The sequence below is a fragment of the Andrena cerasifolii genome, chromosome 1 (genome assembly GCF_050908995.1).
Source record: "Andrena cerasifolii isolate SP2316 chromosome 1, iyAndCera1_principal, whole genome shotgun sequence".
In the NCBI taxonomy this organism is placed as follows: Eukaryota; Metazoa; Arthropoda; class Insecta; order Hymenoptera; family Andrenidae; genus Andrena; species Andrena cerasifolii.
The window spans coordinates 15,104,110-15,118,276 of NC_135118.1; the positions used below are offsets into that span (position 1 = coordinate 15,104,110).

At 35.2% G+C, this 14,167-nt stretch overlaps 2 protein-coding genes across 10 annotated transcripts; one reads left to right on the forward strand and one right to left on the reverse strand.

Annotated features, from left to right (window-relative positions):
- Positions 1-189: 189 nt before the first annotated feature.
- On the reverse strand, positions 190-6,722 carry Scm (Polycomb protein Scm). 4 transcript variants are annotated; one of them, XM_076806548.1, is made up of 9 exons: positions 6,349-6,722; positions 5,903-6,193; positions 4,824-5,062; positions 4,176-4,743; positions 3,365-3,553; positions 2,708-3,283; positions 2,418-2,572; positions 2,059-2,219; positions 190-321 (listed from the first exon to the last, which is right to left on the reverse strand). In XM_076806548.1, exons 1-8 carry the CDS (start codon positions 6,374-6,376, stop codon positions 2,085-2,087), a joined length of 2,181 nt encoding a protein of 726 aa, XP_076662663.1. In that variant the 5' UTR covers positions 6,377-6,722; the 3' UTR covers positions 190-321; positions 2,059-2,084. The 4 variants fall into 4 exon arrangements, with proteins under 4 accessions (XP_076662663.1, XP_076662654.1, XP_076662650.1 ...); XM_076806539.1 differs by lacking the exon at positions 190-321 and adding an exon at positions 344-1,143; XM_076806535.1 differs by lacking the exon at positions 190-321 and adding an exon at positions 344-1,838.
- A 152-nt stretch (positions 6,723-6,874) lies between these two features.
- On the forward strand, positions 6,875-11,528 carry Pcif1 (Phosphorylated CTD-interacting factor 1). 6 transcript variants are annotated; one of them, XM_076831304.1, is made up of 7 exons: positions 6,875-7,323; positions 7,811-8,100; positions 8,197-8,352; positions 8,422-8,561; positions 8,642-9,198; positions 9,289-10,006; positions 10,080-11,528. In XM_076831304.1, exons 2-7 carry the CDS (start codon positions 7,843-7,845, stop codon positions 10,348-10,350), a joined length of 2,100 nt encoding a protein of 699 aa, XP_076687419.1. In that variant the 5' UTR covers positions 6,875-7,323; positions 7,811-7,842; the 3' UTR covers positions 10,351-11,528. The 6 variants fall into 6 exon arrangements, with proteins under 6 accessions (XP_076687419.1, XP_076687409.1, XP_076687389.1 ...); XM_076831294.1 differs by having other exon boundaries at positions 6,878-7,323; positions 8,642-8,880; positions 8,950-10,006; XM_076831274.1 differs by having other exon boundaries at positions 6,881-7,477; positions 8,642-10,006.
- The last annotated feature ends 2,639 nt before the right edge of the window (positions 11,529-14,167 follow it).

The following is a 14,167-nucleotide window of genomic DNA, read 5'->3' on the forward strand; positions in this document are numbered from 1 at the left end:
GATTCTGCCGTCTGCTACGGTTCTGACGTCAGACTTTGCGCTCTCATGCCAGAGACAGACCCTGCTACCAATCTGATGTCAGACTGGAGACAGATGGTTATTAGGGTTTGGATATGTTACATTAAAGAAAACTTTTATTTATACCCGTTTAATTGAACTACGCTTAATTATCTGTTTTTTAACTGTTAATACCGTTAGCTTATAAAAACATCTATCACGCAATGAATAACTCGTTACAGTCTTTTATTTCATAGTAGATTTTTATGTATATGTCATACATATTTCACGTTATCAACATTATCTTTAAATTTCAAGTTGAATCTGAAATAAAATATAAGAAAAATATATTTTAACGTTATTATTCTAATCATGCTACTTATATACATTTATAGCTTCTTACATATACATACAAGGAATCTGTTATTTCGGTTTCGGAATATTTTAAAAATACATGGAATTTAGCAGAGAAATAAAAATCTGTTTCTTACATTTCTATGGACCTAATAACTAATGTTTAACACTATTATTATGCAAGGTATCACAGAGATAATTGTGCAGATATTATACGTTTTTACGTGTACAAGTTGAAATAGAAATTGCTAGTACACTTAGTATAATCTGCATGTGTGTATTACCTGTAGTAATTAGAGAAGACAGTAAATCAAGATAAGCAAACATCGTTAAGAAACGATATAAATCACATTTTAATGCCCCAGCTTATAAACTACATACCTACTTAACTTTTACAAAAGTTTTTATGAAATTATATCAATGAATATATTATATGTGTAATATTTAGAGAAGCTTTTTACACGGAAGTAGCATTGTAAAACATGTTTATTAATCTGAAACGTATAAACACTTTTGCACATAAAATGTAAGAATTCGTATTTTAAATATTTTGACTATTGAAAATGGAATAAAATGAAGCATCTAATATTGCAATTTAGTCATATTTCAACTATATGTTTGAAGTTAAGTTTAGTGTAGAACTTGTTATATTATAGATTGATGAATTACTGAACAAGATAGTTAGGTATGAAATAAATGTAAGCAAGTGATTACACAATTTAATTTCTTTTAACATGATCGCTGGTTATGTGTATTCTAACCTTTTGATTTCATAACTGCGTGTAATTTCCCCTAAAAGTGTAAAAGTACTGAATTAAAGATTTTATTACATGTAACCGTTTGAGCCGTTTGTAAATTGTATTTACAATTTATAAAAAAAAAATAATTAGTATACAACAAATATAAAATAAAACATTAATTGTGTTCTCATTCATATAAATTCATACTATATTATTTTGCGTCAATACATCAGTAAACGATTCAAATAATTGCATATAACTTCGTCACTTTTATATGTGTATGGTATTAAACAAAACGTAATTAATTACACTTTGTACATATATTTCTTAAACATTATTCTTTTAAATTAGTATGCATAAAATATGATTCTTTGAATTAATATTATTACGTTGTTGGATAATACATTTCGAGTGTAATTATACAAAAAAAATTATACTGCTATTTGAAATAACAAGGCGAACTGAAAAATATAGTTAGTAGACAGAGCATTCATTGTACTACATATACTTTCCATCGTTCTTTATGCCAGAAATATAGAATAAAATAATTGTGATTTCTTAAGCCATAACAATGTTTTCAGCAAATCGTATAAACGTTTACATTGAAGTGTGAACGTGGCAATAATCATCGCACGAATATTTTCTTATACTTATTTCCTGATACTTTAATGATTGAAGTTGGATCACCTGATATAATTACACCATGAAATTTCGTACCCACCAATATTAATGGAACTTTACATATCTCTGAGAACAAAAACATTCAAGTATTTAAAATAAAATAGAGCTTTAATAGAGATTTAATTTCTTTCAGTGTTAAATCTATGTTAATTGTTAAAATGAAAATCTTTCGATAGTCTATAACTAACATATTCACATTATGTTAACAAACTTATACATTATTTTGTTCTCAATGGTGAAAACAAATTGGACCAGTCGGTTTAAGTAATGCGTTGATTTAACTCACTATAAATATTCTGATGTCTGATAAAGTCACAGAAGTATATGTCTCCTGCCTTTAATACGATTTACCAAATTGCATATTTTAAGCGCTGGCCCAAGCTTTAGCCCCATATATTTCATCATCATGTCGGAATTTAAAAGTAATAAAGCTTTCCCGTCAATTTCCTGAAAATAATTGTTCATTACTAATAATATAATATTCGTAATGCAATTATTTCAGTGCTCATAAATATATGTCTATTACAAATTATGTTAACAATGTGTTTCTGTTGACATTTAATTATATTAATTATTCACCTTAATACTATTTCGTATACAAACACTACAGAAATGTATGAGATAGTACAAAGTATGTTAGCTTACGTGTTTTCGAAATAAATCTGCATGTTGCCCCAATGCAGGGTCTGTGACACTAATATAATGTATTACATCCTCGATAGTCCACTCTGCTGGTTCAGCAGAAGGTATACGATTAATGGAACTTTCAGCTTGAGTGGTAGATGTTGCAGCTTCAAGTTCTAAGTAAAACAATGATAATTAATACTCTTCTTAACTTTCAATAGGGTGTTAAAATATTAATATTTATTTAATAAAGACAGGAACATATCCAGAAGGAAATAAAACTTCTCGCAGCTTTTAACTGTTGTATTTACCTGGAATAGATTTCCGAGGCTGTTTCACAGCTGTCGACGATGATAACGCGGAATTATTCGTATTCGATATAGAGTTCTGTTGCATCGGCTGTTGTTGGACACTTGACGACAGACCTTGTTGATTTTGAGATGACCACCTTCTCTTTTCTGTGGTAATAGTGCTATTTGTTGTGACACTAGCAGTATTAACTGTTTCTTCGCCATTTGTAGATTGGGGCTGTTGAGTACTCGGGCATTTATTGCAGCCTTCTTTCCTTCTAAACAACATATTTTCACATGCACAGAGGTCTTCGAGTTGCCGCCTAATGTATATGTAAAAATCTTCTTCCTCCATAAATATTGGTAACCTAACAGAAGTAGGTTTACTCTCTAAAATTAAGCTTATGCTTTCCCCTTCACCGCGTTTTAATAAACTTAACATTTGTCTTGGACTCATTGCTGCCATCAGGAAAGCTTGAAATATATCTCTCGTAACGTGTAATATGGTGCCAGTACCAAATTGTGCTGGCATTGCCTTTACTTTACGAGGGTCAAAATAAGGGCCACACGTGCAATTATGATTTACATAAATTGTAACTGTAACACAACAGAAGTAATGAGTGGAAAAATAATGGGCAATAATTGAAGAGGTGTTTGTCTAATTATTTTAATGCGTACCATTCTCTAAAGAATGTGGTTTGGTATTAGCTGTACTAGTATCAGGTTCTGTAGCTGGTTGCGGAGGAGCGCTGGAACCTGCTGGACTCACTAAAGCAACAGCTGGCTCTCCATTAGTACCTCCACCTGATATTGCCATTACTGGTAAAACGTTACTAGTTCTTGACTTAAATCTATTAGGCCCTATCACTGCGAATTCCCATATAAAATAAATCATTAGTCGCAAGTATTATATAATATCATCGATATTAGTACATTTTGCGGGGCTGTTCGGAGTGCTCGAATATTCGGGCGGCTTGAAATTCGGACCGAGCCGGGACCCGGTTTCCGAGCCGAGCCGGGTACCCGTAAAATCCGGGTGGCTTGAAAAATCGGGGTAGTCCGAATCGTTTCGGGCCGCTCGGAAGAACCGGATAGCCCGAATTGTTTCGGGCCAAACACCCGTTTCCAAGTGGGTATTGATTAATTTATAATCTTGAAGTTTTCTTATTAAAAGAATTTCTAACTACTTCCAAATCCCTCGGGCTTGTGCGAACTTCGCACTACTCATGTTTTCCTCGTATCTAGTGTGCGTATATCAATTTTTGTGCAATATATAGTGCTTATATATCCGGTTCTTCCGGGCGGCCCGAAACGATTCGGACTACCCGAATTTTTCAAGCCTCCCGAAAAAATTCGAGCTACCCGGATTTTACAGGTATCCGGCTCGGCTCGCTTTATTCGAGTACCCGAACAGCTCAGACATTTTGTAAAGGCAATAGAAAGAACATATTTTTATAATATTAGTGGCATATAATAATATATTCCTTACATTTCTGTCTTGGCGGTTGCAACGGATGACCACTCTTAAAACACCAACCAGCAGGAAAAATGTCTCTAGAGTCATAACGACACCAATAATCGAAAGCTCCTCTCCAACCATCAAATGTAATATGAATCATATCATCTTTAACAGCACCAACGGTTGCTGTGCAAATGAGTTGTGGATTCTTTTTATCTATTGCTTCTAATTTATGCCCAACTTCGAACATGTTAGAGCGCGGTGTTTTTGGTTCGCGTTTAAATACTTTCGCAGGTGCCATCTCTGCACCGTTCAGCGTTTTCAAAAGAAACATCGGCCAACTGGAAGCATTCATTCGGAAGCCTAACGGAGGTTGCAACATACCACCAGATTTCTCGCAGTGGCCAATTGGATGAATTTCGTTACTATCGACCAAACGCCAGAAATCATTTTTATTATCTGAACCATCCAGCCTTAATCTCAAACGCGGACCAAGAACACCGACAACAGTCGCAATGCAAGTAGATGTTAAATTACGAGGGTCAAGGGCTTCTAGTTTCATACCCATTTTAAATTCATTAATTGGTGGGATTTCATGCTAAAATAAAATTCAACTATCATAAATGTGTACTTTTTAATTAAAATTCAATCCTCTTTAATATCATTGGCTTAAAGTACCTGTTTGAAGCATTCGATCGGCGCAGCTTGACTATTCGTTTCTTTCAAATAAAGATCCCAATCGAAGGTTTGATATGTTTCATACTGAAATGGACCAGTCGAGGTCGACGGAGAATGAGACACATTTGCGTGGTTACTAGAATTCGTGAAAGATTGAGTTGTCGATGGAATATTATTCCCGCTCAATAATCCAGCTGGCGTAAGAGATGGCGCGGGTGATGTCTGGTCCCTGTTACCTACTAAAAAGAAAAAGCGATTAATTCCTGACATAACATTATAATAAGGTTTGTTAAATTTAAGGGGTTGCCCCACCCTGAGACGATCGAAACTAACGAATTTTCTTTGCAGCTACTATGAGGTTGAAAATTATTTCTTTTCTTCTTATGTGTAGAGCATGTATTAGTGCATATATTGTATAAATACTGTACAAAAATATTAAAAAATGGCCGAGTTATTTGCTATCCCGTGAAGCTCCTCCGTGTGAGCGGTATACCAAATATCTCCAAAACTATTTGTCCGATTGATTTCAAACTTGGTACACATATTCTTAATAGTATTATCTATCACGTAGCATAGGATTGTTTTCATGCCATATCCCAATTGTTTATAGTAATTGTTTGAATTTTCCCTTTGGTAAAAATTTAATGTTCATTTTCACTTTGCTCGCATTTGTACAAACCTGGTTTTTTCTCTAAATCCCTATGCTGTGCGATAGATACTTTATCAATGAACAATATATAGCTATGGGTTTTTCAGTTTCAGATAATCCTAGGCATCACAATCCGTTACACCATCTGCGCGCGTCCTGACGGAGGAGTTTTACGGGATAACGGATAGCTCTGTCATTTTTAAATATTTTTCAGTCAAATTTACACAATGTCCTTTAATGTATGCCCTAACCATAGATAATAATGAAGTAATTGTCACATTCATAGTTTCGTAGAAAAAAATTCGTAAACTTTGATGTCATTTAGGCTGCCTCAGGGTGGCGCAACCCCTTAATACTTTGTACATCGACACGGTGGTAACACGATACAGTCGATTTCTTAATTCTCCTTCAATTCTCATGAATCACTAACTTTTCTTTATATCGGTTTGTCCTTCCTTCTTCTGATGTTTATTTAAACAAAATGAAGAACAAAAGTCTTTCGTGGGCCCATCCTTTTGCTCCAATCTTACAGGTGCACCCCTAATAACGTTGTCACATTGAACGCAAGCACCTCGCACGTACGCTTTACGAAATTCAGACAAACAGGTCTCCGAGCAGAATTCTTTTTTCCCATGCTGAGTCGGCAGAACGTACTTCAACGGTTGTTTAGTTTCACCGCACCATGTGCAAGAGTTTTTTGATTTTGGTGGCCTTCCTGGACCTACGTTTAAAAAATTCAAGTGTTTTCAAATTGACGTAATATAATATAGACACGAAGCGTAATTTAAGTCGATGCCCATTACGAGAAATAGCAGAGAAATGTGCTTAAATCGTACAAAGTGGAGAAGGTTACTTTGAAACGTAATATTCGCATACCTCGCATTTTGCTTTGTGTGGATGACATATTTCTTCATAGAAAAGAAATAGTTGATACTAAAACTTACTCCATAACAGCAATAGTTTCATTTAATAATCAAGAACATCTTTGCGTCAACCAATAAAGTAGACTTTGGAGACACGATCTAATTTTAAACTGGAGACAATTTCCTTACACCCAGATCGTGAATACGCCGCGCCCGATTCCGTATACCGCAAGATATGTTCGTGTTAATTTTCGTGCGCACGATAATTCAGTAGTATCTTGTGATGGTTAATTCGTTACAATCAAAATAATATATTCTGTATGAAAAGTTGTTATGTGAAGCCGCCATATTGCTTTGATTTGGCCGCGCAAATCCGTAGATAAAAAAGTAGTAGAACGGATTTGTCAAATGAATATTGGTACCCTTAATAGTATATGTATGTACATAGTATACATATAACCTGTATGTATCCTGTTGTAATATTTCTAACAAGTATTCACGCTAACTGGTAATTCGCCTTCGGAGAAAAATTTATTTCTACGAAAACGGCTTTTTAATCTTTTATTTCTTTGCTGGCTATAATATGATTTCTATGCCTTCTTTGGAATATTTTAATGATCGTCTAGAAAGTACGCATTGTCGAAAAAATTATGCCGCGTATGTATGAAAACGTGTTATATACATCTGATTTGTACAATTAAATATTTGTAGCATAATTATTTGACGAAAGTATGTGTCGGAAATTCTGCAGATATTCTATGTACGTAAATAACATCTCAATGCTTGTGCAACGTCAAGCTATCGTTTTACGTACGAGTCTCATTCATTGTGAGGAAAGCTTTAAGCTTTAACTTTGCTATCGCCAGAACCTCAGTTCAAGCAAATGGTATCTTACGGGTGGAGGTCGTTGCGTCAAATTTCACAAATCATGAATGAATTTTAAGTTTTGTCGTATATTTTCTACGAACTCGGAACATTATTAGTCCCAGTAAGTTCTACATTGACAATTAAGCAGTTTTTACAAGTTTATGTGATTCTGCATCGCGAAAAATTGCAGATTTTACGGAACGTTTTTAGTGTATGTAAACAAACAGTGAATTACGATATGTTGTCACATAATTTATACGTCTTATACCTATAAGGTTACTAAAAACTTATCAAGATAATTATATTTTCACCCGTACCTGCTTTATTTCCGATTCGGCCTAGAAGAAATTAACACATTTTTAGAAAGTGCAAATACTCGCCAGAAACATACAATCATCCAATTTTTATTCTCTTTCCCGCATTTATTGTCTGCAATCGCTGTGAAACTAAATAGCAAATTGTTCGCCGTATAATTTTTTCTCACAATTCGTAATGATTTCACAGTTTTGTATGTTTTATACGCAATGTTTGCGCGCGACAACGAAACAGTAGGTTTGTATACAATATTTAAGAAAAGTTATGTACACATTGGTAAATGTTACATACAGTATAAGTACTCCAGCAAAACACGCGTTACACAATGAATGAAGTGAGTGGAGGAAAACAGGATATACCTAACGCTTCTACTTGGGAAACGCTATCAGGACAACCGGCATCCTCGTTTCCTACTATGCACCATCATCATCAGACATTGCAGCAAGACGCAAGCCCAACAGTCGCACAAGTCATAGTTCCTACTCCCGTAAAACTTCAAGCGCCTGTATTAAGCTCGACGCAAACTATAGCCGACCATTGTTCGCAACTCGGTCACATTCAGCAGTCGAATTTAATAACGCAGGTAAGGATATATGAGCGAAACCCGAGGGACTTGCTCGGACCAGTGCGAAATTAAAATTTCTTTTTTCGTAACAAGTCTGGTCTTGGATGCTTGTAGGGCACACCGGCGGGAACTTTTTCAGAGTCTGAACTTTCCCCCGAGCTTCAGCAACAGGGATGGAAAAAGTTCTGGAGTAAACGAGAAAATCGACCGTACTTTTGGAATAAATTGACCGGCGAGTCTTTATGGATAATACCGCCTCTGAAACCTCAGGTATTAAGGTATAAAATCTAAGTATAAATTAATATTAAATTACAAACGTCAATTATATCTATATTCAAGTTTGACCCAATTACGGACCCTCTCGGCATTTGTGGCGTACCGCCTGTTTCTGGGAACGGAGCCATTCCTTCCGGAGGAACCGTTAAACGCAGAGCTTCGGAGGACAGCGTTGTGCCAGCTGCAAAGAAGTTTGTCTTAGCGTATGTTTCAGTAACTTGTTTACGCAATTAGGTATCGCAAAGAAATCTATTTATTTCATGAAAGTTTAATTCAACGACAGAGGTCCATGGGATTTGGAAATTCCGACGAATGTTATAATATACGAAAGAGTGCCATCGAATTTACCTCATATTCATCCTGAAGCGGAAGCACTACGTTGCAGTTTACTTGCAAAACTGAGACAGTGTTACCAAGAACTGTGTCACACTCGTGAATCGATAGATGCTCCTAAAGATTCCTTTAACAGATGGTTGATGGAAAGAAAAGTAATAGACTGTGGTTCAGACCCTCTTTTACCAAGTCAGTGTTTTCCTGAAATTTCTATGTCCATGTATCGTGAAATTATGAATGACATCCCTATCAAATTAGTTCGACCAAAATTCACTGGCGACGCGAGGAAACAATTGTCACGATACGCAGAAGCTGCGAAAAAAATGATAGAATCAAGAGCAGCTTCGTCAGAGAGTAGGAAAGTTGTAAAGTGGAATGCGGAGGATACGTTTCAGTGGTTGAGACGAACGGTCGGCGCTACGTTCGATGATTTTCAAGACCGCCTCGCGCATTTGAAACGGCAATGTCAGCCGCACCTTACGGAAACTGTAAAAGCTAGCGTTGAGGGTATCTGTTTGAAAATTTATCACTTATCGACAGAGTATGCGAAAAAAGTTAAGGATAAGAATAACCAATTATTAAAGGATAATGGTTTAGGAAATGTTATACCATCGGGAGGACCAGCTAGTACGCAAAGAAAAGTTTGGTGTTACCCAGTGCAATTCTCACTTCCAACTCCTCGCCTTCCACAAGTGGATTATCTTCCGGAACGTGAACAAACATTGCTTCGTTTTCACGGCGACACTGTGTGTATTAACAACATGCATCTTGCCAAATTGGAGCACCTATACAGATACAATTGTTTTGATGATAAAAAGTTTGAAATGTTTCTGCCTCGTGTTTGGTGTATGTTGAAACGTTATCAAACATATCTTGGGATCAATGAAGGACAAGCAACACAAATGGCTCTCCCTGTTACAGTTTTTGAATGTCTCCAAAGATCGTTCGGCGTAACATTCGAATGTTTTGCGTCTCCATTAAATTGCTACTTCAGACAGTATTGTTCGGCGTTTGCTGATGCAGATTCTTATTTTGGATCAAGAGGACCTTTCTTAGATTTCAGACCCGTTAGTGGCTCCTTTCAAGCTAATCCACCATATTGCGAGGAGCTTATGGAAGCCATGGTTAATCATTTCGAACGCCTCTTGGCTGATTCGGCTGAACCTTTATCTTTCGTAGTATTTCTACCGGAATGGCGAGATCCAGCACCCAATGCTCTTATAAAATTAGAAAGCAGCCACTTTAAGCGTAAACAAGTAGTAGTCCCTGCGATGGAACATGAATATAGACACGGATTTCAGTATATATTACCAAAGTACGTTTCAACATGCTATAATCTACATATGTTGGTACCAAGGCAGTGGAATAATTACAAATATCAATTTCAGAGGCGAAGTTAATATTAGAGCAGCGCACGGGACATTAGTTGTGTGGTTACAAAATGCAGCTGGCGCTGCTCGCTGGGGACCTACGGAAGAGAGGGTTGAAGCGTTACTGGAAGCATGGCGTCCAGGAAGAGAAAGAGAACGGGATAGGCAAGAACTCCTATCACCGCCGCGACAAACGCATCAGCCAATACCTTCTACGCCTATTCCTGTTCTAACAACGCCGACAACTCCAACAGTACCGCTACAAACATTGTCCACGCACCCTATATAATTATTATATAACATTGTGCAGCTTAGGAAAAGAGTAAAATAAATCTTACGCTCTAATTTTAACTCTTTTCTCAAAGAAATTTGATCTTTTTACAGAAAACATTTGATATATAACGTATGGATTTATCAATTATTTGACACATGACTGAAATATGTAGATAGTACAATGATTTTAAATATCAGTTCTAGATAGTTTGATTACATATACACTAAAACTAATGTTATTAATGGTACTAGTTATAATATTAATTCATTTCATTTAAAAAAGGTATATGTATATGAATAAGTATGCACATATGCATACAGGGTGTCTCGTAACCGGTGGTACAAGCGGGGCTGATGATTCTACGTGAAAAATAAGTAAAAAAATATAGAATGAAATGTTTTGATAGTTCGATAGAATGATCGTTTTCGAGGAAATTCACTTCGAATTTTAACCAAGTACGCGACTTCACCGAAGTCAGTTTCTCGCAGCCGAGGGGCACGCTTCTTTGCCACTGTAAGCGAGAAGCGTACCCCTCAGCCTGCCTCTTCGACGTCTAACACTGTACATCGGTCCATGCGTAGTATCTGATCGAAGTTCAGTGTCATTTTTCTAGAAAACTAAGCGAATTATGACGAAATTTTATTCTATATTTTTTACTTATTTTTTCATACAGAATCCACACCGGTCACGGCCACCCTGTATACATACAGGAAGGACACAGTTCATCGAAATTTTAGCATATTTTGATTATTTCAAATAGAAGTTCATTCTATTAAAACTAACAAGAATCTAGTATTCAACATGAATAATTCTTTTGTGATGTATATCATAGAGTGCAATTCCATTACCTGTTTCCATATGAAATGTTAAAACGTATGAGATGGGATAAAGAAGAATGTGTATTTATTATATAAGTATAAAAACATCATTCAGTAATTAACATAAAATCACTTTGCGTGGAGTCTAATCTTTTTAATAGTGTTAATTGTTGTTAATTAATAAGAAAACTTTGTGAGACGTGATATCTTAGGTAGTGGAGATACTTGCTATGCAAGCGTTGGTACTATCATGAGAAGTTAAAAAAAAAAATGACGTGTGAGTGTATATATGCGCGCGGGTGTGTGCATGTGTGTATGGTGCATATTCTCATGCGTGTAAATAACGAAATACATATTATATTTACTTGTTTTTAATTAGAATATTAGTTTATATCGATATAATTTAAAGTAATATTCCTTTTTTTACCTTTTCTCCATGACAATCTTTTATTTTAATACGAGATAACGAAAAAGTGTGTCAGACACTATCTTTTCTAATTGTATTTTCATCAGTGCAATATTTTATATAAATCTTTAAATGGAGTTTATAACGGAAGATATGTACAGAAAATATATTAACTTTCTTCATAAAAAAATTTCCATCACTTTTTACTTTTAATTCTCGGGCGTTTAAACATATTTTTAATAAATTTATCAATTTATATGAGAAGCTAAAGTAAACACACGTCGTGTTTTATTTATAAAACGATTTATAATACACATATTGATAAAAAATTGGAAACATCTTTAACTTTATCATAATTCTTATGCTCAGTATAATATTTGCAAATATTATTTTTATAATAGAAAAATGTTTGTTGCTTTACAATAATATTTTATTCTACTAAAATTTGAGTTTAATTTTTAGCACATGACAGTATACATATAGAATATAAAACTAATTATTTCCATCACATTTCGTTACATTTATTCATTTTTTTTGTTAATAATGATGTTATATTGTAATTGCTTGTAGAATGGTGATTGCTAATTTAGCTTAAAATTCAGTATTAGAAGAGATAATTTATACTTGTATAATCAATGACACGAGAAATTTATTTCATGTTCAACATTATTTACATGTACAAAACAAAAAGAAACGATTTATAACTTCAGAATACATATATTGTAATATTATATTATATATTATTTACAAATTTATTTTATTAGCAAATGATAAGAAGTCCACTATTCGCAGATAATGCAAAAAATAATTATATGTACATCTTATGTCCAATATTAATACAATATTTTTAATGCTTTAGGGGATAGATAGTAGTCATAATAATACTCATATTTTATTATTCAGAAGTTTTATTATTCAGTACTGCCCGGTTAAAAGCTTGCGCGGTCGGACCTGAAAGCAAGCCTTTAACTTTAAGCTCTGGGCACAAAATCTTCACTTTCCTATTTTACATTACATCTTTATAGAAGTGGTACCAATCCCACATCGATGGAACACGAAGTCTTAAAGATGTGCATTTTTGGTCTGCACGTCTTACGACCTAATCTGGAAGTCTTAAAAACCTACAAATCTTTACATTTTAGTCTATCTTAACCCTTTCGCTGCGTATTCAAATTTTCGGTCGATTCTTGAAGATTGTCAATTTTACATCAATAAAAAACGTTTTTAATTTTCAACTTTTCTTGCATTTTACATGTTTATCACAGTACAAGAGAATACATTTTTTTTAATGCGTGGACTATAGTCGAAATCCGCATCGAACGGGAATGTAGCGGCGTTCGACTATAGTCGAACACTGCAGCGAAAGGGTTAAGGATGTATCGGACGTACAATATTAGACAAAAGTATATGAAATTTGAAATACTTGAATATCTACGTCTTACGCATCAAAAACGCAGCGAATTGCTAAGACACATATACTTCTTTAAAACGTCAATATCAGGTCGTAAGACGTTCAGACCAAAAATGGACTTAAAATGGTAAATCAAGAAATTTTTATTAAGTTCGATCTTATTTCCAAAACCATCTATCTTCTTACAAAAGAAGTGAATATGTATGTACTTCAAGAGCTTAGGATGAAGTGATTGTAACTAACAAGGGGATCCTACGGTTGGACCCTCGGAGATTTTTATGCAATTTTGACAGATGAGTTTACAGGTTGAATGATGTCATTCTATAGAATATTTCGCGCCAATGCCCACTTTGTCACTACCATATATACCTAGAAATTGAAACTCTTTGTCTTTTAAAGAGCTGCATTTAACCTAATCCAGAGTCTGGATTCGAGACCTGATGAAGACATCTGAATGACGTAATGTTTTGTAACTTTGGAGGTCTTTAAGATGTCGATGTGTTATCTGGGATGGATTCCTGAGATTTTTTTGGTCAAAATGAGTACAAAAAAAAACATAAAAAAATCCGGAAATTTTATAACATTACTGTATTTCTTTTCTTCAAAATAAATGCCCGAAAATCGCTTAATTCATCGGCGTGTAAACCGATCACGTAAGGCAGGCCCGTCCAGCTTTTGCTCTTGCTTTCGAAGAGCAACTCGCGGCTGCTCGTGCGATTAAATCTCTGGACAGTCATGACGTAAGGGCAATGGCTAATCCTATCAGAATATACTTTTCATTCGTTATTATATTTGTTTCCTTTTATTAATTCTTAAATTATTATGAAGCATTTCACGACATTTTCGGATACAAGTTTCCGAATACATGTTCCCGGATTCAAATCGTTCTATTCTAGAGCGTGATGGAAACTCGTTACCTATATAGATCTGACTCACGATACAACTCTTCAAATCAAAATTCTATAACCAATTCTTAACTTTGTACTGACGCAGGCGCAGTTCATGCACACATTACCACCGCTCCTGTAGATGTTTCCCCCTCCATCCAGCGTAGGTTAAGCCCGCCGATCACCGAGGCCTGCCCTTTGGGGAGCAAATACCTCCTCAAGTTCTGGGACCCGGGCAACAGCCAAGCGCAGAACTGTTACGTTGCTAACCACAGCATGAGCTGCGAGAGAACTGCAAGACTGTGCGTGC